This window comes from Poecilia reticulata, linkage group LG23 (assembly GCF_000633615.1).
Source record: "Poecilia reticulata strain Guanapo linkage group LG23, Guppy_female_1.0+MT, whole genome shotgun sequence".
Lineage (NCBI taxonomy): Eukaryota > Metazoa > Chordata > Actinopteri > Cyprinodontiformes > Poeciliidae > Poecilia > Poecilia reticulata.
This window is the reverse complement of record NC_024353.1, coordinates 1,901,272-1,923,764: the sequence shown is the minus strand read 5'-3', so window position 1 is coordinate 1,923,764 and position 22,493 is coordinate 1,901,272. Positions and strand designations below refer to the sequence as shown.

Below are 22,493 nucleotides of genomic sequence, written 5' to 3'. Positions count from 1 at the left end.
AAACATGTAGATGGTGTCTGATGGTTGCTATGGAGACTGATTGATCCCAACAGGCCACCAGTTTCTGTATATTTCCTCTTTCTGTGGTGGCCGGATAAACTTTGGTTCTGTTCCAGCCTTGTATGTCACAGTCCCAGTCGTACCAAAGTTTGTAATTATTGATCTGGATGTGTATTGTCTTAATTGAATGGAATGTTTTCTTGTTTATCCCATTTTGAAGAATGGCCAAAAGAAATCTGCTTCTGTCATGTGATGCTTATAACCCTGAGGGAAATGAAGCCTAATAAACTTTAATAAATTCTAAATATAAACCAGAAATTCTGACAGATTTTCACCTAAAATCTTATTTTCTGTCAGTAAAAATTACATCACATGTCATGTTTTAATTGATTTAGCAAAAGTTGTGTAAACAAACTTCTTCTTTGTGTCAGGCTGCTGTTATAAGGGAGCCAAAAGATGCTATTATCTTATTTAAAACTTTTCTTTTGCCAAGATAAGCTATTGGTTCCTTCCTTCTGTTCAGGAGTCTTTGTGTCACACTTTATTTACACCCCAAGGGAACACAAAGTCAGGGAAATTTGATTAAAAGTTCCTAGACACTAATCGACAGACGTTAGAAATTAGAACAGCTCTTAAATTATTTTATGGGAACTGTAATCGTCACCACTGTGATGTGAATGTGGGGGATTTCTTCGCCCTCGCATGGGGTCCCAGTTGTGGTCGAGGGGCTAAACGTGGGAACTTTATGTGCTATCCTCCGCTACACAGACGGCTGCTTATTGGATTTCAGTTTTCCAGGATATTTCCCTGAAATTACTTCCATGTGGGCTATTAAGAGTGTATCTGTAGGATGCTAGAGGGGATTTCTCATGGAACTGATGAAAGCATTTTCTTGTTCTGAAGACGACCCCGACTTTGCCTCTGAGCCGATTTCATTTCATCTTTGCTGATCTGTTCACCATGTTGAATCAGCGCAACGGGATATTTTATTTTCAGCATTCATGTATTATTACACTGTAGGTTTCTCTCAACAGCTAAAGAAATAAAGCTTCTGCCTTGAGAATGAATGATTCCCATTAAACTACGGAAATACTTGAGCAAGATGTCCGTCTGTAGGACTCCTTAACCTGAACTCCTCAGGGCGTCGTTAAAGTTAAATAGAAAAGCAAGTTATTTTCTGTTATTGCTCAGTAATTCGTTTGCGGTGGATGCTGCAAATCTGAATGGCATTTTGAAAGAGATTCCTGCCTTTTGTGCTTCAAGGAAGCCTTAAAAGTTCACATATTGAGGTCATTGGTTTAATTACACTCCTAATGCTCATTTGGTACCCTGAGGGTTCTGACCCGGTGACCCCAGCGCGGGAGGAAATGAAGCAGAGCCGCTGCTCCAACCCCCTTCCTCCCTCCTGTTGCGTCCTGGCGCTTTGCGTACTTCACACCGTCTCCATTTCTGCAAATCACATTTTGCTGGGAGTGATGAGTGGCTCACTTTAGCTACAGAGAGACATGTGATACGTGTTGAGCAGTCATGGGGATGCTGTCCAGCTTTGTTATGGAGGTTTGAGATGCCGATCATGCCAACGCTGCAAGAGTGGAGACCCCTGGGAGAATAGTACTTTTATTCCTGATAACGGCACCGGAAACGCAGCCTGCTGGGTAATAAGTATTGGAGTGGAGATCACTTTGTTTTTGTCTCTGAGGCTGAAAGGCCTGCAGGGTTAATTTGATGCAGTTTTGGAGAAGAATGAGACCCTGTACTAGGCTGACGTACAATTCCTGATAATCCAATTCCTCTTTTTATTTAATGTAAATTAATAAAAAGAATACATCTAATCATTGCAAGTCAACATAACGGACTTGTTTCTCATAATCAGCTCAGCAAAATTGTTAGATTTTCTCATGGATTTGCTTCATGCTGCAGTTAAGATTACAGTTTTGAGGATTTCATGTGAGTAATTTGCTCATTATTCTCCCCCCCGCTCGACGGAAGTGGCTCGTCTTTCCTGTTTTTCCTCACGTAGCGGCTCAAAACATCCTTCTGAGCGACTCCCAGGCTGGATTCTCGCAGTGTAGCTGAGGCCTGACATGGTATAGCGGAGCGCTCGCATTATTACACGCTGATTACTGATATACAAAACTGCAGATTTGTGGTTGTTGTTTAGCAGAGATCTGTAGAAACTGTAATTGCTGCTGTGGTTTTTGGTTTTAATTAAGAACAGCTGGGTAAGTGCCTCTCAGGGTCATTTTTCAAGTGTTTTTCTGGATGATTATGGCTGATGGTTAATGAGAACTCAAAATTCAGTTTCACAGAAAATAAATCCCATCATCCTCTTTACTTTACTTGTCGCTGGTGCAGGAGTGGCATAATATGGCAAAACGTGACAGTTTTAGTCCAATGCTGAACACATTTTTTCCTTCCACTTAATTTTTCATAAACATTCCTGACACTCTAAACTGTCAGCGTTTTCATCAGTGAGCTTTTAAAAGCTCAACTCCCTTGAGGAGGATTGCAGTGACTATCTTCTATGATTGTGCATGGCTGCAGCATAAAAAAAGCATTTCTACATTGGGCTAATGTAATATTTAAATGTTTGGATAAATTGAACTATGGGTTTTCATTACTTGAAAGCTTTATAAATAAAAAAATAAACCTCCATACTCCTTGAAATGTACCACTGTGAAGTTTTAATATATAAAACATTTGCTGAAGTAATTGAACTTTTTCATATTTTGATTTATTGTAGTCCACCTGTTATTGTTTGGCCCTACTTGGCTGCTACTTACTTTTATGAATTGGATACATTTATTTCTGCAACAGGAAGGAATGTTTTAGCTTTTTGCAAAGCAAATCTGACTTGACGCTGCAGGGCAGCCAGACCCGCCCTACTGTTTCCAGAACACAGAAGATGAACTCTCACAATACTTTTCCTTTTATTCTTAGATTTATCATCAGGTTAAATCTGCTAATAAAGCTGAAATAGCATTTGTGCGGTTGCTGGTTTGGAGCTGAGCTTAAATCTTCCCCTCTTCCTCTTTCAGATCCGTTGAGCAGAAGATGATGTCAGACGCCAGTGAGATGTTGGCAGCGGCCCTGGAGCAGATGGATGGGATCATCGCAGGTAACCCCTCTAAACACGAGCTTTTATTTAAATGGGCAGAACGTGCTATGGGGTCTGCTCCCATCTGGAAGACGTTAAGCTGCAGGCTGCGAAGGCCACTCTCTAGTTAACTGTAACTCCTTGTCCTCCTACTTCTCCTACTTTTGCTTTAACAATGAGTTTGTGAAAAAGGAGGAGTTCTGAATTTGTCCCAAACTGCCTCTGGATCCCCGCATCTCTGCATGAGAGAAATTACAGGAAGTTTCCGTCGTCCCTGCATTGGTGGAAGCTGATGACTATTCAAGCTCTGAGTTTGGAATATGAACTTTTGGCTCTTGCTCGGTATACTTCCACTGCTGCAGATGAGCGGACCAGCCTACAAATTTACAGTCCCCACTTTTCCGCTGATGTGTGTAATTATAGCGCTGACCTTTCCAATGGGAGCGCGGCGGCTGATCACATGACACCCACCAGTCTCTCGCGTTTCCGCAGAAACCGCGGCCATCATCGAGCCTCACCTCCTCGCTGCTGTGATTGTCTGAATATTTTAGTATTCATTTGTTTATTCGGCTCCCTCGTTGTTAATCTGGGAGATCTTGATTACAGCTGACATTTAAGACGGATGACAGATGGCATGGAGCCGGCAGAGGTGCATGATGGGAACATTGTGTGTTCTGGTAAAGTCATAAGGCTGACGCTTATGAAGCAGACAGAATTAGAAACAATGCAGACATGGAGAAGATTTATTTGCTTTGTACTGTTTGATGGATTGAAGTAAGAATATAATGAACTATAATCATGGAGCTCAAGCTGTAATTTGAGTTGCTCAATTAGGAAAAGGATGATCTCAAAATAAAACACCAGTAGGCCTGTCCCAATAAGCAATAAATCAATTAATCAAATGATAAATTTATGCTCAATAATTTAAATGTTCTTTCTTTTCTTTCTTTGTTTTTTTAATAATTAAAATCGATCACCGATATCGATCACATAATTATCATTATTTTATCATAAACACTACCGGTTACATTATGTGGAAAAAGGAACCATGAATTTACCTTAATTTAGACAAAAACTTGTTTTTAATAACTTTTTCCAAGAAGAAAACTAAACAAAACAGGCATTGTGCAAATTGTACTGCTACAGTAATACTATCTTTAACTGACTGATAACATATGAAGGCTCTGAAGAGGCTAAATAATGCAAAGAGTCAAAATAAAACCTCTCAACATTGTCAAAGAAATTCAAGTATAAAACTTAACATTCAAAGGCAAATACAGGATCCATTACAATAAACAATCCTGAGTTACTGAATGAAAACTTCCTGATAGCATGGCGGCTAGCTGATTACTGCTAGTTCTGATTGGCTGTTTCTGACTGAGCAGAGTAATTATGCAGAGCAGGGAGGAGATCGATTATTTTCTCAGAGATTATTTGTCTCATGTTAGGACAGCGAAAGTTTTAATACGTATGTAAAATGTATTTTTTTAGGTTAGATGCTGCAGCTTTAAGCAGAGGTTCGGTGTGAGAGTCACTACCATGTGGAGCAGAAGCGGCGCTCCGTCTGTGAAATATTACTACCTGTAGCGCGTAGCAGCGGTTCAACAGCGAGAGCAGAACCAGCGTCTTACATCGCAGCTCGAAGACTTAAATACTTTTGTGGGTTATTTGTTTAACTTTCTGACCGTCATGCTAATCCGGGTGAGTGTTTGTAGCTGTGCGCCGCTTTACCTGCTATCTGATCCTCCATATGTCTTTTTTTACTGCAGTGAGCCTCCATGTAGCCAAACTCCTCAAGTATGTCATTATTTTGATGCCATATTAGATTCGTTGTGTTGATGAATTTTGACGTGCTTCAATTTTCCGCCGCAACACGCAAACGTCTTCAATCACTCAGTGCGTTATAGTTCCACATCGCTTAGGATTTGTTGCTGCGCGTTTGCGCAGTGAAGGAAAGAGGAGACCAGCTGCACAGGCAGGCTGCGAAATGAGATGCAGGTGATCGGTTTGTGTGATCGGCAACAAGAGACCGTGATCGGCGATCACTGATCATACACTTTTTCACAGAAATCGGCCGATTATGATCGGTGACTGATTGATCGGCACACCTCTAATTGCTATACTTGCCTAAATTAGTAAATTACTTGTTTATTATCATTTGACATTATAAATGTTTTTTTTTCTTGATGCACATTTCTAGGAATTTCCTCTACTGGTAAAATGAGGATAAAATAATCATAAATGTAAATGGATTACATTCTGATTGATGGTTGAAATGTCACAAAGTGAAAAGAAATTTAAGATAAACTGATTCATTTGAATTGGCTTTAACTCCAAAATAGTAATGTTTTCAAATAACATCACTTTCCTGGTCAGTTAGTTCCAAATTAATCTCTTTTTATGTAAATTGAAAATGCACTGAGTCGGGAGCTATGTTGTTTTAGTAAAGTTTGCATTTGCCATCATTTAAATCCAGTTTTAGTCAGAGAGGTCTGTAAAAGAAACCATTCAGATTAATAGGGACACAACAAAGCTAGTTTACTTCATCGTGTGACTTGGGTTTAATGCACATGAGGCTGTTCTCCACTTTGTTACCGTATAAAACCACCACATTTTGGAAACAGAAGTAAAAACCCGGTTGCTTTAAAAAGATTTATTTCTTTGTCATCTGCTCTCTCCTCCCACAGATTAACACTGGAAGTGTTCAGTCATAAATCTTTCTGAAAAGTTAGAGCGCAGCTTCAATGCGTCTGGGAAAACATTTGATTCTCATTTAGGTTTTCACCCCGATTTCAATTACTTCTAGTTCCGTCTTCGCTTTTACTTTTTCTTTTCCTTTTCTGACTCATCAGAAATAAATTTAACTGCCTCGTAACTCCTCTGTCCGCTCCTGAAGGCTCCAAGGCCATTGATTACTCCAACGGGCTGTTTGACTGCCAGTCGCCCACGTCTCCCTTCCTGGGTGGCTTCCGCGTGCTTCACCTGCTGGAGGACCTCAGAGCGGCGCTGGAGCTGATGGACAACGAGGAGCGGGACAACCTGCGCTGTCAGATCCCAGACTCCACCGCGGAGGGGCTGGCAGAGTGGCTGCACGGACGGACAGTAAGAGGGAGGAGAGGAGTTTTATGACCTGGAGGCTTCCTAAGCTGTAATTGATGTCTGTGTTTAAACCACTGGAGCCACTTCATTCCCACTGCTTTAATGACGCAGTGAAAGATGGAGGGATTTCAGCCGCTGTCGTCGCAGAGACCCGACTGGTTCTGATAAAACACGGAGGAGGAAAGATGAATAATGTCTTGTAGATGTATGAATTTAAAGTAAATTTTCAGACCCAGATGAGTATGAAAAAGGAAAGTGTAGAAAACTTTGCATCAGCAGCCAAAGCTCAATGTATGGGTTAAAATGATTTGTCTCTTTAAAAATGTAGTCAAGCAAGAAAGAATTATGGAGCAGAACATGTATAAATATTTATTTTTCTGCAAGAGGAGGAAGCTTGACATCATGACTTGACAAGGACATTACTGTTTAAGCTCTGAGCTGTGTAAGCTGCTAGAGGTGTGCATCAATATCTCCATTATCTTCATTACTCACTAATTTGTGGCACCAAACATGCAGAGCAGGTGAAGCTGAGGCGTCTTCTCAGGTTTCTCTGATTATCAGTGAAATAAGAAGTCTGCCAGTTGTTTCCACCTAGTGGTTCAGTGTCCTTTCCTACTAATTTAAGCTTTATTTCAAGGTTCCATATCTAAATCTTGATCTACTTTCATATTTCCACTCTGAAAATGGTCTGAAATACGATGGAGAACTTTGTAATAACTTGAATTTTGGCCTGAAAACCAAGTAGGAACTTTGATTGTTAATCAAATGTATACAACAGTTGAAGAATTTGGTTCTTATTGAATTTAGATTTGAGCCAAAACCCAGGAATCTTAATAATTTGCAAGACATGATTTTTCCTGAAAAGATGAAGATGAGACCTCAGATTCATCATTGACTCGCCGTGGTGTACCAAAACATTTGGGGAATTCCCACAATTTAATTTACTGTCATCTTGAATTGCATATTTAACTAAATTCCTACATTTATGACGTCAGTTGATTATTATTTTGGTCCAGATAGCGTATATAGTGGCCTGAAACATGCAATTAAAGAATCCTAAGAGGTTTTTTATTGGCCCAAATCTTAGCAAGTCATCCTATTTGCTGAAGGCTGAGATAAAGGCAGAATAAAATAAAGATGGCTCTTTCATCTCATGTGACTCCAGTGTTGAGATTCTGTTTTTGTTTTCTTTTTTGCAAACTGAGATTTTGATTGCTGCATTTCAGGCCTTTTGTTGTTGCACACAATGATAAAAATTAACAAATTGATGCTCTTTCTAAAATAATTATGCCCTCGATATTTTTTTTTTCACCCATCTTTTGTTGATTCCTTTGAAATATGAATTTTGGCTTCCTTTGTGACAAACGGCAGAAATGACGGCCTGTTGCGTTTCTTTCAGACCAACGTCCACGGCTCTGAGGCCGTCTACCAAGACCGCCTTTCACGGCTGGAGAGTGACAAAGAGTGCCTTATTCTGCAGGTTTGTGAAGAAGAAAAATGTCCATTCATTGCTGCAAAACACGACAATTGCTCACAAATATCCAATTTGGTTTGATTGTATAAACTTGCTGTGTATTTAGCTGAGCCAAGGAGGGCATTGTTTCAGTTTTCTGGTGGGAAAGGGGCAAATTTAAGCATGAAATACTTAAAAAAGACCAATAATTGAACTATTATAGTGGCTATAATACATATAATTTCAAGCTGCTATGCATGAAATAATGGAAATGCACTACGACAACAATTATATCCTTCATTTATTACCTCATCTTTAATTTTTCTGCAAATATGGAAAAAAAACGAGCCTGAGTTTTCATTCATACCAGATAAGGGTTAGAAAGTCAGGTGTTTTTTTAAAAAATTTTTTTATTTATCTCTTTAAAGTAGAGTTTTCATTAGCCTAATCATTGGTTGTGGTTCTCCAATTTTCCAGTGTCACATAAACTTGTAATTGTTTTATTCTATGTTTTCGCTGCAAAAACACCAAATCTTATCAAGTATTTTAGTACTTAATATTGATGAAAAAGTACCAGTTTCATTGGCAGTTAAATTTATTATGACAAGACAATTTCCCCAAGTTATAAGTGAAATGATCTGCCAGTGGAACTAGAACTTTCTCATCAATATTTGCTTAAAATAAGCTCCTAAATCTGCCTGAAAAGGTACTTGTAAGTTAGTTTTTCTCACTGCAAGTGTATTAAGATATTTGCACAAAAAATGAGACTAAAAATAAGTTTTTTAAATGGTTCATTAGATTGCAAAGCTCTGTTTTAGGGTTCTTAATATTGGGATCAAGTCGGGTTAAGCTCCATAATTTTAACATTTTAAACATCCTAATTGAAGTTGTCGTTACTGCAGGTCAGTGTGTTGACAGACCAGGTGGAGGTGCAGGGAGAAAAGATCCGGGACTTGGATAAAAGTCTGGAGCTTCATCGGGAGAAGCTGAACGCTGCAGAAGAGCTGCTTCAGCAGGTGAGGCCGCCGCCGTCATTAAAGGTAGACGACTGGAAATGAAAGCCGTTACTGTTTTAGAAAAGGCTGTGCTGCTTTACTGACCATCAGGAGCTGCTAAACCGGACGGCGTTGGAGACCCAGAAGCTGGAGCTGATGACGGAGGTGTCGAGTCTGAAGCTGAAGCTGGCCACTTTGGAGAGAGATCACAGGGGCAACGAAGTAAGACGCCCCCCATCCGCTCTTTGAAAATGTACTTTCAGTGGCTGTGAAGTGGAGCAGATATCTTTTGAAGCTGCACCTGCACCATGAGTCCTGGCGGCCGTCCAGTCCGTTCAGTCATTGTTTTTAGAGTCACAAAGGTCCGTCTCGCTCGGCTTCAGGACTCGGATCTGTCATGTGGTGTTGGTTGAACTGTTTTAGGGGGTCACAAAGGAGGCCCAAACTCCCTTCTTACTCCAGCAGCTGTTTCCTGACACAACCCCCCCCACCCCCATCCACCCACTCAGATTTCAGCTTTCCAGAGTAGAAGTTTCCATCGTGTCGTTTTACTGCCTGGAATAGGATGTGTGTGTTTTTTTTAAGACTCTCAAAGCACAAAGGACACATAGACCGTTATTCATCTACGAATGTTTATTTTTCTTTCTAGCACCACTTTCAATCAAACTCCTACAATCATCATGTGGAATTCCACATCCTTGCAGACACACATTGCATAGATACCGTCACCATAAAAAGGCTGATTTTTTTCAACATCAGCAACACAAACAAGAAAAAAGTGATCAAAAATCAGACTCAATTCAAAAGCTCTTAAACTTCAGTTGGTGAAACTTGTAAAAACAGTTTTACAGACAGAAACTACTGATCAGGCTCAAACCCTGGATGTGTGACGGACCTGAACATTCAGAGACGCATAAAGACGGTTTCAAAGTCAGGATTTGCAAAGTTGTCTTTAATAACTGGAACATAGATTAATTCTAGTAAGTGTTTCTTCACTTACTGCGTTATTTTGCCACTCAAGTTTTTTTTTTTTATTATGTAAAACATTTTAAACTGCTGTATTGCTGAAATGTGCAAAACAAATAAACTTTAACTGCTGTGCTAAAATTGATTCTAGTTGGAAATGAAACAGAAATTTGTCTTTACTGCCAGGAAAAAGTTTGAATCTTGGTTTGAGAACTTCAGACTCATGTCTCTCCTCTGCACCTCTTTTTTATGTTTGTTTTATTGCTTAATACTAAAATCAAGTCTCTGCATGTGTTTTTGTGTCTGTTTATTAATAATTTCATCTTTCTGTTCCCTCTGTAGGGTTTGTACCAGGAAGTGACAGACCTGAGGTTCAGGCTGACGGACATGGAGAATGAAAGACTGCAATGTGAGAAGAAACTAAAAGGAGCCAAAGTGAGTGTTTGTTTTTAACAACCATAACTTACTCCCATCTAATCATCTCTGCTTATTATTTCGTTCTCGAGCTCTTAGCTTTGCTCCTGATTTTCATCTTTCGTTTTGTTAATGTCTTTCTGCAACCTGCTTACCTTTTAAGCATCCAAAGTGGAACTCAAAGCGCTTCACTGGAGATGAGGTGAAGGTTTAGTCTCCAGCCTGTTTCTTCTTCTAAAAGCTGCTCCTTCTCACCTGCTGAACACTGCTTTCCTGACTTTCATCACACTGCTGTAAGTGCCTCAGTGAGTGCTGCTTGAGTTTTCTGCACATTAATATTTTGGATAGGAGTTTTTCTGTAGCATCTTCAATCTTCTGCATGTTTTACCAGCTTGATGCATTGAATTGCATACGTTTGCACTGAATGCTGTCAGTAGCACAAATTAAAATACTAACTTATCCACTTTTCAAACGTGTGATTCTGATTTGGTTAATTGAAGGGCTGATTTCTGGACAGTTTTTAAGGTAAATGTATACAAGCTGAACATGTTGCTGTCCTTCCTCGGCCTCTCAGCCAGAGACCATGAAAAATGGAACAAACTTCCTGGTTCATGTCTTGTCAGATGTGACTCTTCTTCATGTTCCTGTTGCTGCAGTTTGAATCATTTTGACCATGATTGTTCAGGAGGAGCTGCAGGATCTGCAGAGGCATCTGGAGGAGCGAGACCTTGAGCTGAGGAGGCTGAAGGGAGAGACCCACAACAAAATCGCAGGGGTAGAAAGAGGTATGAAATGTTTTCACAACAATCTGAATTCCTTGTTTCGTTTCTCATTTCTTGCCCTCTAACACTTGGAAAAAATAATCCTTCTTACAGCCACAGAGTGTCATCTGTTTTCTGTATTAATTACAGTTAAACTAATTTCATGTCTTGTTGTGAATTTGTTTTTTATCTCACTCCAAACACATCGTTACGTTTCTCCTTCAACCCTCAGCTGACTTTATCTCATCCCTGCAGTTTTAAAGATGAAATCAAGCAAATTTGGTCTGTAGGTTTTTGTTGGGATTTCTCTGTGACTACTGCTTTGGAAAATATACCTCAAGATCATTTGAACACCAGAAAGAAAGATTTCTTTTAATTCCTTGGAGTTGAACATCTTTGTCTACATGTTGAACCGACAAAAAGTCCTGAAGGAATTCTCTAGTCAGCTCATCCAGGATTTGGCGACTGTGATTTTTCTTTTTTGCAGTCAAAATCACTGATTTTGTGGGACTACTTTAGAAATATTTGCAAGGAATTTTACATTTTACATTAAAGTACATGGAGCAACTAAGAAATATTTGTCGATGTTTCCCAGTCCCTCTATTTATTTATGAATCCATCCATTGATTTAGATAAAAAATTTTTAAATACTTTATTGATCCCAAAGGGAAATTAAATGTTGTCACTAATATTAGTTCAAATTCCTCAACCAGTTATTGTAATGAATCTTGCAGCATTTTGTGTTGGTGACTTTAAAGAAGCCTCTGACTGAAGACACTGGTTTCTGAAGAGGAATGTCAGGGTTGTAAATGTATATTTTATTTTTATGAAAAATCCTTTCATTTATCCATCTGCTCATATATTTCATAATTAAATGGTGAACTTTGGGATTCAGACTTTAAAAATTGGATCAAAAGAGCTGGTTAGTGTGGAAACTCAAGACTGGAAATATTTGACTGACTGGTCCAGGCTTTTAGCACCAACCAGCTGAAATAAGAACCTGAGTCCCTGTTGACTTCATTATTTCTTGTTTTTATTGGCTCCTTTCAGAGCCACACAGAGTTGGAGCTAAACTTCCTGAGCAAAACTTTAGTTTTTTAATCTGTCCAGATACAGAGATGGTGAAAATGAAGAGGGTGTTGGAGCTGCTGACGTCGGAGAACGATGAGAAGGTACAGAGCAGCATGTCGGCAGCTGCTCCAGCCTCCCAGATGCGTCATGACTTGAGCTTTTGTGTCTGTCTGCAGGAGAGAAGGATTAAAGAGCTGGAGGAATCACTGACGAAGTGCAGGAGAGTGCAGGAGCTGGTCAGAGGTGAGAGGATATTACTCAAAGTGCAAACAAACCCACCATGATGTTAGACCCAATCAGTCAAACTATATCTGACTGCAGAGCGTTTTTATTAGAGCCTTAAAGGATGACTAAGCTCTGAAAGGAGATTATAGCTGTCTTTGTGGTTCAGTGCATGACTGTACGAACTGCTCTCTCACAGAGAAGCTGAAAGAAGACGACTACGCTGATATAACAGATGATCCCTCGCTTTCTCTGTCCATGGAGGTGGATCAGGTCACCCTGGAGCTGGAGGGGGAGGCAGGAAGGAGCTGCGATGAGGTAAACGCAAACTCTGTCCAAACAGCTGACACAGGATGAACCCCAGACTGGAGACTTCCTTTAGAAAAGCTCCAACCTCGGCCTCCCACTCTGAAATGGTCTCCCCGAAGAGTTCAGAGCTTCTGTTTTGAATTAATCATTTGTTCCTGTTTTTTCAGTCCATACCATGCATAGCAGTGCTCTCTGAAATGAATGAACTGGACAGAGAAAGACAGCTGCAAGCAGCGCAAAGGTAAAACTAATTTAAGACATAAATTGGCTGAACTTTACTGCTCACTTCCTTATTATTACTAATCTGGCCTGTTTTCTTGTTCTTGTCCATTTTTGAGTCACTGTGCTGTGGGACACGTTAAGTTTCACTTCAACATAATGTGCAAACAGAACCTAGCCTTACATTTCATCAAACGGACAGCAGGGGGCGACGACTCTTGAAAGTCTGAAAATGTCTTTGTTGACAAGTTGACAATCTTTTAATGCTTAGAAATGTTTTAGACAATATTTATTATAAGACAGTAGTTTCTGTTTTCCTTATGTACTAACTTGACAAGAATTAAGATCAGTCTTGAATTTGATTAACAAGCATTTTGTTTTTAAATTGGTACAAATGCCATCTTTTTTTAAAAACATTTTTTTGCTAAACCTCAGTTTTATTTTGTGTTGGTCTTCCACATAAAATCCCAATACATTAAAGTTTTTAGTTGTTAGACAAGTAAATGTGGAAAATTGCAAGAGGAGTGAAAACTTTAGCATTTATCTCTTCCTTTCTCAACCTTGTGGTTTTGCTCTACTGAAACACTATAAAGTCATTAGGTTAAGTTTGTACCAGCACCAAAAACCATGTGATTTTACGTAAACTGATTGTTTATATGAGCCCAGTAGCAGAACCTGCTGTTGATCGTTCGTCCTAATGAAATGTTTGCATCCTCACTCTGGTGATTTCTGTAATTTTCAGTTTAAAAAATTCAGCAAATGAAACCTCAATACCACCATCTTTAGATTTTCTCCTCTGCACATAAACATTAAATAACATGTGAGCAAAACTAATTGAGGATAAAAGCAGTTTGTGTTTGTCTTCTTCATTGTAGCTCAGTATGTGGAAAGGAGAACTTGATCCATGATGCTTTTTCCTTCTGTTCCCAGTGGATGTTTGAACGCATTTTTCTTTTTTCAGCTCCTTAGATGATTCACATGGTGACGGTTCAGCTGTAACTGGCAGCACTGAGCAGGTAGAACCACCTGAACAGCACATAGTGCTATATTTCTATAATTTATTTAAAGATGAATATTTTATTGAGCCTCGATACTCCAGCTGTCCTGCAAGTACCTCTGCTGCCATCTAGTGGTTGATTTTATTTCTTTTAGGTTGAGAACAAATCAGGAACTGCTAAGGGGAACATAAGTGACGGGAATTTTGGCAGCAAGAAAATTCGTGCTTCATTTGGTCGTGGCTTTTTTAAGCTGCGTGGCGGCAAACAGACGGCCAGCGTCCCCAACCTGGGTGAGCAGAACTTTTTTTTTAATCACTTTTACATGCTTCTAAACTGATACTGGACCTGGAGTACCACTGAATGCACCTAGTGGCAAATCAGTAGAAAACATCCCTAGTATTTTTGCAAAAGTCTGAACAAAATGCATGCATTTAAATATTTTGTGAAGTTAAATGAATCAAACTCTGATCTTGCTTTATCTTTGACAGCTGAGACTGAACGTAAAGGCACAGATCACCTCGACCTCGCTGGTGTTCCTCCACAGAAACCCCGCGACGCAGCTCCTCTTCCGTCGTCTCCAGAAGCCAAGAAGAAGTCGAGCGGGTTCAGGAAATTCTTTGGCAGGTAAAGCACGGTGTACAGTGTGATCTTTGACTTGGGCTCAGATGAGTTTGTGCGTTTAAACATGCGTCTCTTGCAGGCTAAAGAGAAGCCACTCCACCTCCTTTAACCTGGATGATGGGGCTGAGACGGAGTTCAGGAGAGGCGGAGTCAGAGCCACAGCAGGGCCTCGGCTCGGCTGGTCACGCGACTCAAAACACAAGTAAGTTGAGATTTGCAATAATTACTTGTATCAAATGTTTAAATACAACAGTAAATTAATAACTCATGAAAATAACTTTCTTGATGAGGTCAAATTCGGTCTAAAACAAAAAAATTCTGTACTTTTATTGATGTTATTTGGTTAGTTTATACCAAACTAATGCTACGTTAACACTGCAGGCTTTAATTGATTCCAATTTTTTTTGTGAAATCAGATTGTCCAAATATATGCAACTTGTATGTGAACTGCAAACAGGCTGAAAGTGTGCCACATGTGCAGTAGAGGGCGCAGTAACACCAAATGCAGCGAGCGCCATGAAGAAGTGTCAGTGATTGCAGAAGTAAACATGGATACTAATAGCGGAGCATATCTTATGATTTTAAAGTTATCCGACCGGAGCCAGCACATTAACTCTTTAATTTAAGATCTGTTTTTTCACTTTGCCCATTTGCACCATTTTGTGTGAATGATTGTTTTGATTTAATTTGCTGATAACGGAGTTGTGTGTCCATGTTCAGGGCTGTTGACGTTCCTTTCTCTCGGTGGAGGAAGGAGGATGTTTGTGCCTGGCTACAGGAGCAGGGCCTGGGCTTGTACGCAGCTCAGGGTCAGAACTGGGTCAAATCGGGACAAATGTTACTGCAGGCATCACAACATGATCTGGAGAAGGTGGGAGTTAGTTTCCTGTTCACAAGTTACGACATCACTTGTTTTAATAAGGTTTAGAGTCACACTGTTGTAAGATTCATGTTTTTATTGAGATGAAACAGGATGTGATTCAATTCAAGTAGATTTACTTTGAAACTCTTCCTGTTTTCCCTGTTAGGAGTTGGGAATGAAGCTGCCTCTCCACAGGAAGAAGCTGCAGCTCGCCCTGCAGGCTCTTGGCTCGGAGGGCGATGACCTTCAGGGCAAACTGGACCACAACTGGGTCACCAGTGAGTGACGGTGCTTCAGAGCAGACCTGCTGTCTCCAGCAGCTTGTTTAGTTTCTGCACTGATGGTTTGTTTTCTTTTCCAGGATGGCTGGACGACATCGGCCTCCCGCAATACAAGAGCAACTTCGATGAGGCCCGAGTTGATGGACGCATGTTGCACTACATGACAGTGGTGAGCTGGGAGCTTTTAACAAGTTTGGATAATAGAAGAATGTTTCTCTAGTACTCAAACTCCATTCTCCGCTTTAAAACACCTGAATCAAGTAGTTTGTAGGTCTTATGCTGTTTCTTCATCTGTTGTAGGAAGACCTGCTGTCTCTAAAGGTTGGGAGTGTCCTTCATCACCTCAGCATCAAGAGAGCCATCCAGGTTCTGCGTCTGAACTCCTACGAACCCAACTGTCTGAGGCGCCGTCCTTCTGATGAGGTAATACGAAGCCTGACATTTCTGCTCTGATTCACAGCTGATGCTTTCTAATATTTCGTTTTGTTTGTGCAGAGCAACATCACGCCGGCTGAGATCTCTCGGTGGACCAACCACAGAGTGATGGAGTGGCTGCGCTCTGTGGATCTGGCAGAATATGCGCCCAACCTTAGAGGGAGCGGAGTTCATGGAGGACTGATGGTAAAAACCTGATGAGCGTTTTTAGTCGGGAACCTCCAGAATCGAATTGACTAACTGCCTCGTGTATCTTGAAGGTGTTGGAGCCTCGATTCAACGTGGAAGCGCTCGCCCTCCTGCTCAACATTCCTCCCAGTAAAACCCTGCTGAGGCGCCACCTGGCCACACACTTCCACCTGCTGGTCGGCTCGGAGGCGCAGAGCCTCAAACAGGAATGTCTGGAAAACCCAGATTACAGCGTCCTCACAGCAACCGCTAAGGTTAAGGTAGTTAATCACTCTCCAAATCTGCTTCTGTGATTTAATCTTTTTGGAAAATTACACTTACAGAACTTCTGTTTGTTTCAGCCAAGACGTTCATCTTTTGGTGGTTTTGGCTCCCTGAGGAGGAAACGTCACGACGACGGAGAGGATTACATCTGTCCTATGAATGTGGAGATGCCGAAGAGCAGCAGCTTCCACAGAAACGTCCACATCTATGAAGAAACTCTGGACCACTTGGAGCAGGTAGAGAGCCGTTTCCACTGCATGTCATTCTAGATTAGGTTTACTAAGTGAAATCTGAGCTGTGTCTCCTTTTCCACACAGATGGAGGATTCTGAAGGAACCGTCAGAGAGATTGGAGCGTTTTCAGAGGGAATCAACAACCTGACTGTACGAGGCCCAGCTGATCTTCTAGTGCAGGGGTGTCCAAAGCCGGTCCTTGGGGGCCGGCATCCTGCATGTTTCAGTTCTCTCCCTAGTGGTTCTAACAACCTCCTCAGACAGTGGGTGTCTGCTTAGGCCTTCAAATGAGCCATCATTTGATGCAAGTGTGTAAAACCAGGGAGATAATTAAAACATGCAGGATGCCAGCCCTAGAGGACTGACTTTGGACACCCTTGTTCCAGTACAAGGTTTTTATATTTACTGAAAATGTGAAATGTTACTTCCTGTTTGTGTTTCAGAGCATGCTGAAGGAGGACGAGCTGTTCCAGGTGATCTCATTTTGTCCCTCTGAGGATAAAACAGAAGCTCTCAACTCCTCCTGAGAAGCAGGTTACATCTCACCAAAGTATTTAGTCTCCATACTGTATTTATTGAGGTTTCTCACCATATGCATGAACTGAAAATAGTTACTTTGTTTGCAGTAGGAGGTTGATTTGTTGCAATAAATAATGTAGGGTCAGCAGCTTCCTGTGGAGTAGTTCTGAGCAGTCAATATCTTATCTGCAATATAAAGTGGAATTTGGAGAATCAGGAAAAACATTCACCTTAGAAATAATCATTGTAATTTCAGAGTGAATTATGACTGCTCATAGCTACTCCAAAGAAAAATTAAATATTTGTGCCACTGTAAGCTACATTGAAGTTAAAGGGATAGTACCGACTTTTTTTTAAGTGAGCTTCTGTTAAGCTCTAACCAGTTGGATGCCTTGAAGTACTTTTAAGACTGTACTTAAAAGTGTTAAAATGGCTGAAAGGCACCTGCTTAAAGTTTAACATACTTTCATTTTTAAAATCCTGTACTGTCCCTTTAAGCCAAAAACTGTGAAGCAGGAAGTCATTAAGTGAGCGACTTGTAACCAAAGAATCTTTTTAAGAAACCAAATCTTTGAATTTGAATTGTTTTGGTAATAAAAGTGAAGAAATAAATGTTTAAATTCTCGTTTCTGTCCAAAAACAGCCCCAGACATTTCTGAAGTAGCAACAGCTTTTTATGCTCCATGTTAAATACAAGCAACCAGATTTACAATTTGGGTAACATTTAGCAAAAAACTGACATGTTCAACTTGGTGGCATTCAAGAGTGATGACCTTAAACACAAAGACTTCTGCAGGTTTTTAAGGCACTGGATGAACAGCCATAAAGCCACAGCACCAAACTAAAAATCCCATCTCAACATGATTCCCAACTTCCTGGCTTATCCAACTCTTCCCCTGTAGTTTGGTCCTAAGCTGCGATTGCTTTGCATCAATAATATCGCTGTATATTTATACTGTGCAAAATCCCTCTGCTTTAGTGCCTTCAGGGCAGAGACAATAACAAAGCCCTTAAACATCCAAACCTCTTTTTTCCTCCAAACGGACGGACGGACGTCTAGAAGGTGAACCTGCGGTTGTGGGAGTGGCCCACTTTGTCCAAGTTGGGGTTGCAGGCGAACTGGATCATGGGTGGAGGTCCACACATCAGGATGAGCGTGTCATCACCAGGAGGGGGCAGACGCTCCCTCACCATGTCTTCATTGATGAAGCCCTGGCTGTACTCCCAGTCTGAGCACAGAAAAGTTGGAATGTAAGACAGCTGTTTTGGTAGTGACATCTGCTGGTGAAAACATGGAACTGCAACAATGTCAAGTCAACATTTGAAGCTGAATATTAACAAAGTGAGGATTCACACTACAAATGCAGGGAACTGACAGTGCAGCTGTAAATAAATATACCTCTGACTTAATCTTTAACGTCATTTGTCCACTAGAGGGTGCCACTTTTCCCACGTGAACCTCAACTCTTATTTTTTAAACTGGTCAAAATCTGGTAAGTTTACAAACCATGAAGTAAAAAAGCTTAACACACCGTTCATGCAAGATTTGCACTTAGCAACAACTAATTTTAACAAACTATACATTTCTTCATTGATTTCCACTAGCTTAATTTATGCAAAATGGTCCGAGCAGATTGATGTGCAACACTGTACATTAATTATGTAATCCTGCATTAAGTTTGTTTAAACTGAAAATTTAACTAGATTTTGGAGTTTCTCAAGGCTATGTATTTAGTCATTTGCTTGTGACTTGCTCAACTAAAAGTGAATCACATCATGATGCGTTTACACACTAGCTAAAAATAGAGTTTGCATCTCACTTTAACATGATTAAATCTTAGCACTTAAATGGTTGGTTGACATTTGAAGTGCAGGTAAAAACTCTTCCAGGACTTACTTTCAGGCGCTCTGTCCACTGTGTACCACAGCTTGAATCGGTCTGGATGGTTGGCTTGAATCTCGTCCAGTTCGTCTCTCAGCAGGATGTCCTTCTCACTCTGCGGACACATGAGTTGGGTTGTTATACAGCTTCAGACGTGCAGAACATTATTGATCATTGTGGACCTCACCTGGTTGGCGAACAGCAGATGACACACTGTTTGGTCCTGAGGATCCTTCATGATGGCAGTGATGAGCTGCAGCATGGGGGTGATTCCTGCAGAAAGAGCAAGAAAGCGTCTGGTGTTATAAATAACTACACAGTTTTTCAGTTAAAATAAACATTTGTGACTAAATAATGGAGCCGTTTGTTTGAAAGAGTCAGCTGATCAGATTAATCAGAACTCGTGAGAATCACACATGAAAGTTCCTCATGACAAAATCTCAACTCAGCAGCATCAAATCAGCTCCACAAGCAAATGATTGTTGAAAATCTGTTGGGCATTAAATTAACTGAATAAAAAGCCTCTGAAAGACAGTCGCACATTAAGAACCATGATCAACTGCATGTAAATTACTTTTGTTTTGAACCTCAGATTTGTTGCATGTGAAAGTTTAAAGGTAATTATGCATCATAAATTAAGTGCAAATTTTTTTTCCAGTTTAACAGTGGAAAATAATCAAAGTTTGTTTAAAAAGTACATTTTAGCATTGTTATATGAAGTCAAGAGATTATTTCTATACTTGGAGGAAAATAGGCTCTCAAATCTGGCCTGTATTGTCCAGTTAGATCCCAGTTTTTATTATTTTATTATGAAAGTTAAAAAGCAAAAGTTTTGCTCTTTAGCCTAGTTATGAAATAATGTGTCATGTTTTGTATTTCAAGTTTTCAGGTCATAGTTCTCCAGGAATCTCCTTTTTTACAGTCGAGTTATGTTTGTGGCTTTTCAAAGATTTAACTGAAACTGGAACAAACCAGACATGTCGATCTAAACTTCCCATTTGCTGGGATTTTCACATAATCAATAATCTCAGGTGGTTACAGAGATATAACATCACAGAATTAGCTGACTGGTTTGATACGACAGAAAGGAAACAGTAGCTGAAATTAGCAGTAGTTGCAGCATGATACCATCTCTGAAGCAGATGTGAGTTTTTCTAGCTCACCTGTTCCTCCAGCGATCATGCCCACTTGTTTGGCCGTCTTGGTCACAGCTGGAGACTTCTTATCCGCCTGAATGGCAAAAGCACCTGCAGAAACGGCAGCAGGCTCAGTTCTCAGACACCAAAGACGAGCAGCTGTTAGCAATCAGGCTAATTCAGCATGCAAAGGCTTTTTTTCTTAATAAACATGGTGTCTACGAGTTTAATTTTCAAGATTTGTACAACAGCTTTCAAACATTCTGTACATTTTAGACCATCTGACTAGTTTATTATAAAAAAAAAAAATAAACCCAAACTCTTTTTTATTTTTTATATAGGTGAAAATTAAGCTCTCACCTTTGCCTTTGTAGGTGAGAAGACCGCTGGGTCCTCTGAAGTCAATTGTGTCGCCGAGCTTGAGGCTCTCCAAATACTGACTCATCTTCCCACCTTCTGGGAATTTAGGATGAACATTTTTGAAATAAATCTGTTAAAGAAAAGCAGATAAAAGACATTTAAATCCATAAAATGCATCAGATAGGCAGAGAAGCGACTTGCTTCTGGACCTCACCTTCACCACCAGGTCCACAAAGCCTTTGTCATCATCGCTGGAGACGGGAGTGTACGGGCGGACGACGAGCTGCCCGTTTATTTTCGCCGACAGATAGATGTGCTGCCCTGAAGACAAGAGCAGAGATGGATTTCGGTTTTATTTAGCTTTTGCAACTCTGAGAAAAGCCACTAAAACGTGAAAAAGTTAGAAACCTTTGAACTTTTACAATCTTATATGAATAAAATTTATGCAACAGAGGGAAAATGATAAATGGTTTTTAAGTTTTACAATTGAGAATCTGTAAAATGTGTATTAAGTTCCACTTCATTTCCTCTAAAAGATGCCTTATCAGAGAAAAGTCCACCTGGGTGTTTTTCTCAGCATAAATACAGCTTTTCTGTTTGCTGGAGAACATTATAAATATCAACGAAGGAGATTCCAAAACTCTGACCTTTAGCACTTTACTCTGGTGAGACTCCATCCAACAGAGTGTTGCACTGGAATCTAACCCAAACAGCCCTTATCTAGTATTAATACTAGATAAATGCCCACTAGCGTGAGTAAATTTGTTATTAATTGGAATATATTATGAAAATAAATTCCAATTAATGGTGTTTAAACACCACAAAATAGTCCCTATTGTCAGGGTTGATAGTTTTACTTTTTGTCCAGTTTGGTCAATGAAAACGTCAATAAATACCACGTGCAGTTTAGTGGTGCAATCACATTTCTTTATGTGATTGCATTTCTATTTGTAAGCACATTACCAGCAGTATTTGTGTTAGTATAATTGCTGAGACACACAGTCACAATCATGAAAAAATAAACAGCTCTTATTGTTATTTTTATCGTCACAATAGCATGGAAAAATATAGTGCTACAAATTTAAATCCATATCGACCACCCCTACTGCACACATCAGCATCACACACACAATATTGACAATATATTTTGCAACTATTTGGCACAACTGCAATATTATGATGATATGGTTATCTATAATAGCAGAGCCAAGAGGCCTACAGCAACTCTTGTTGCAGATCAATGACCCCACCCATTGAAATCTACTAGTTTTGCACAAAATCGTGCCTTTGTGGTGGAAATAAAGTAATAAGAAGCGAATAATGTGTGTGATTTTCTTTCCACAATTACTACTTTCTAATAGTCTAATACATAGTCTTTTAGCCTAAATTGTGTGTTTTAGCTCATACTGACCAATTGGCAGCCCGAGGACGTGTTCAGGAGAAGGTAGGGCAAAGCGTAACTTCCTGGTGTCATGACTCACAATCTAAAACATACAAAACTCAATCAACTCAAACACCTCAGCTGTCACGTGAACGCACCAGCAGAGTTTGCAGACATTAGCAGACTTTGCTAAACAGCCTCTTTCTTACCTGTTTGTCGATTAACCTGAACGCATATTTGATGCTGGGGTCCTCCAAGGTGATGGCAGGTCTCTTCTTGGAGAACAGCAGCCTGAAGATGAGGTTGATGATGCTGTCAAAGCCGCCTCGGATCAGCTGTGAGATGAAGGTCAGACAGCAGACCACCGGCTAGCATTAGCTACAGGCTGTGCAGGAGCCCTGCGGGGCGTTGTCACTGCTAAAAGTCATCTTAGTTTAATCTCCCCCTCAACAGGAGAAATGAGTCACGCAAATTCCTGCGGGGAGGCCGACTGGACTTCATGTGGGGAAAATTGCGTGTTGGCTAATGCTAGCTCTGAGAAGTTAGCTAAAGTTAAACGAGTTAAATAATGTTGCAAAAGAGAACAAAACTCACCCCGATGATGTAAGACAACATGTTCAGTCCGTTCAGACAACTAGACGCTTGCTTGTTTGTTGAGAGCGCAGCTCGGGAGGAGTGTACTGCCGCAACTGTCTGAACTGTAACGGAAGTTTAGGTGGTTACTGT

The 22,493-nt window shown here is 40.3% G+C and overlaps 2 protein-coding genes across 4 annotated transcripts in view; one reads left to right on the top strand and one right to left on the bottom strand.

Annotated features, from left to right (window-relative positions):
- Positions 1-17,620, top strand: part of LOC103459137 (liprin-beta-1-like) — a 23,956-nt gene extending 6,336 nt beyond the window's left edge. Inside the window, exons 2-26 of one of the 2 annotated variants that reach the window (XM_008400457.2) lie at positions 3,039-3,118; positions 5,994-6,199; positions 7,596-7,676; positions 8,552-8,665; positions 8,756-8,866; positions 9,953-10,045; positions 10,188-10,226; positions 10,710-10,809; positions 11,896-11,957; positions 12,033-12,099; positions 12,278-12,396; positions 12,555-12,628; positions 13,568-13,622; positions 13,759-13,894; positions 14,093-14,228; positions 14,305-14,427; positions 14,946-15,096; positions 15,254-15,365; positions 15,449-15,537; positions 15,669-15,791; positions 15,864-15,989; positions 16,064-16,252; positions 16,334-16,492; positions 16,574-16,639; positions 16,933-17,620. In XM_008400457.2, coding sequence (XP_008398679.1) covers positions 3,055-3,118; positions 5,994-6,199; positions 7,596-7,676; positions 8,552-8,665; positions 8,756-8,866; positions 9,953-10,045; positions 10,188-10,226; positions 10,710-10,809; positions 11,896-11,957; positions 12,033-12,099; positions 12,278-12,396; positions 12,555-12,628; positions 13,568-13,622; positions 13,759-13,894; positions 14,093-14,228; positions 14,305-14,427; positions 14,946-15,096; positions 15,254-15,365; positions 15,449-15,537; positions 15,669-15,791; positions 15,864-15,989; positions 16,064-16,252; positions 16,334-16,492; positions 16,574-16,639; positions 16,933-17,016 — 2,679 coding nt within the window. In that variant the 5' untranslated portion in view covers positions 3,039-3,054 and the 3' untranslated portion in view covers positions 17,017-17,620. The remainder of the gene's footprint in view (positions 1-3,038; positions 3,119-5,993; positions 6,200-7,595; positions 7,677-8,551; positions 8,666-8,755; positions 8,867-9,952; positions 10,046-10,187; positions 10,227-10,709; positions 10,810-11,895; positions 11,958-12,032; positions 12,100-12,277; positions 12,397-12,554; positions 12,629-13,567; positions 13,623-13,758; positions 13,895-14,092; positions 14,229-14,304; positions 14,428-14,945; positions 15,097-15,253; positions 15,366-15,448; positions 15,538-15,668; positions 15,792-15,863; positions 15,990-16,063; positions 16,253-16,333; positions 16,493-16,573; positions 16,640-16,932) is intronic. The other variant, XM_008400458.2, reaches the window with a different exon arrangement.
- Positions 17,043-22,493, bottom strand: cyb5r3 (cytochrome b5 reductase 3). 2 transcript variants are annotated; one of them, XM_008400460.2, is made up of 10 exons: positions 22,362-22,493; positions 21,977-22,102; positions 21,798-21,870; positions 20,601-20,707; positions 20,387-20,516; positions 20,054-20,137; positions 19,078-19,163; positions 18,906-19,005; positions 18,033-18,237; positions 17,043-17,194 (listed from the first exon to the last, which is right to left on the bottom strand). In XM_008400460.2, the coding sequence occupies exons 1-9, from the start codon at positions 22,380-22,382 to the stop codon at positions 18,065-18,067; spliced, it is 900 nt and encodes a 299-aa protein (XP_008398682.1). In that variant the 5' UTR covers positions 22,383-22,493; the 3' UTR covers positions 17,043-17,194; positions 18,033-18,064. The 2 variants fall into 2 exon arrangements, with proteins under 2 accessions (XP_008398682.1, XP_008398681.1); XM_008400459.2 differs by lacking the exon at positions 17,043-17,194 and having other exon boundaries at positions 17,665-18,237.

Bases quoted from the DNA above. Each gene is read 5' to 3' on its own strand.
- cyb5r3 (XM_008400460.2), bottom strand. From the start codon at position 22,382: ATGTTGTCTTACATCATCGGG. The intron at 22,103-22,361 runs GTGAGTTTTGTT...TTCATCTCACAG, and splicing joins TGTTGTCTTACATCATCGGG to CTGATCCGAGGCGGCTTTGA. The intron at 21,871-21,976 runs GTAAGAAAGAGG...TGTATGTTTTAG, and splicing joins TCAGGTTAATCGACAAACAG to ATTGTGAGTCATGACACCAG.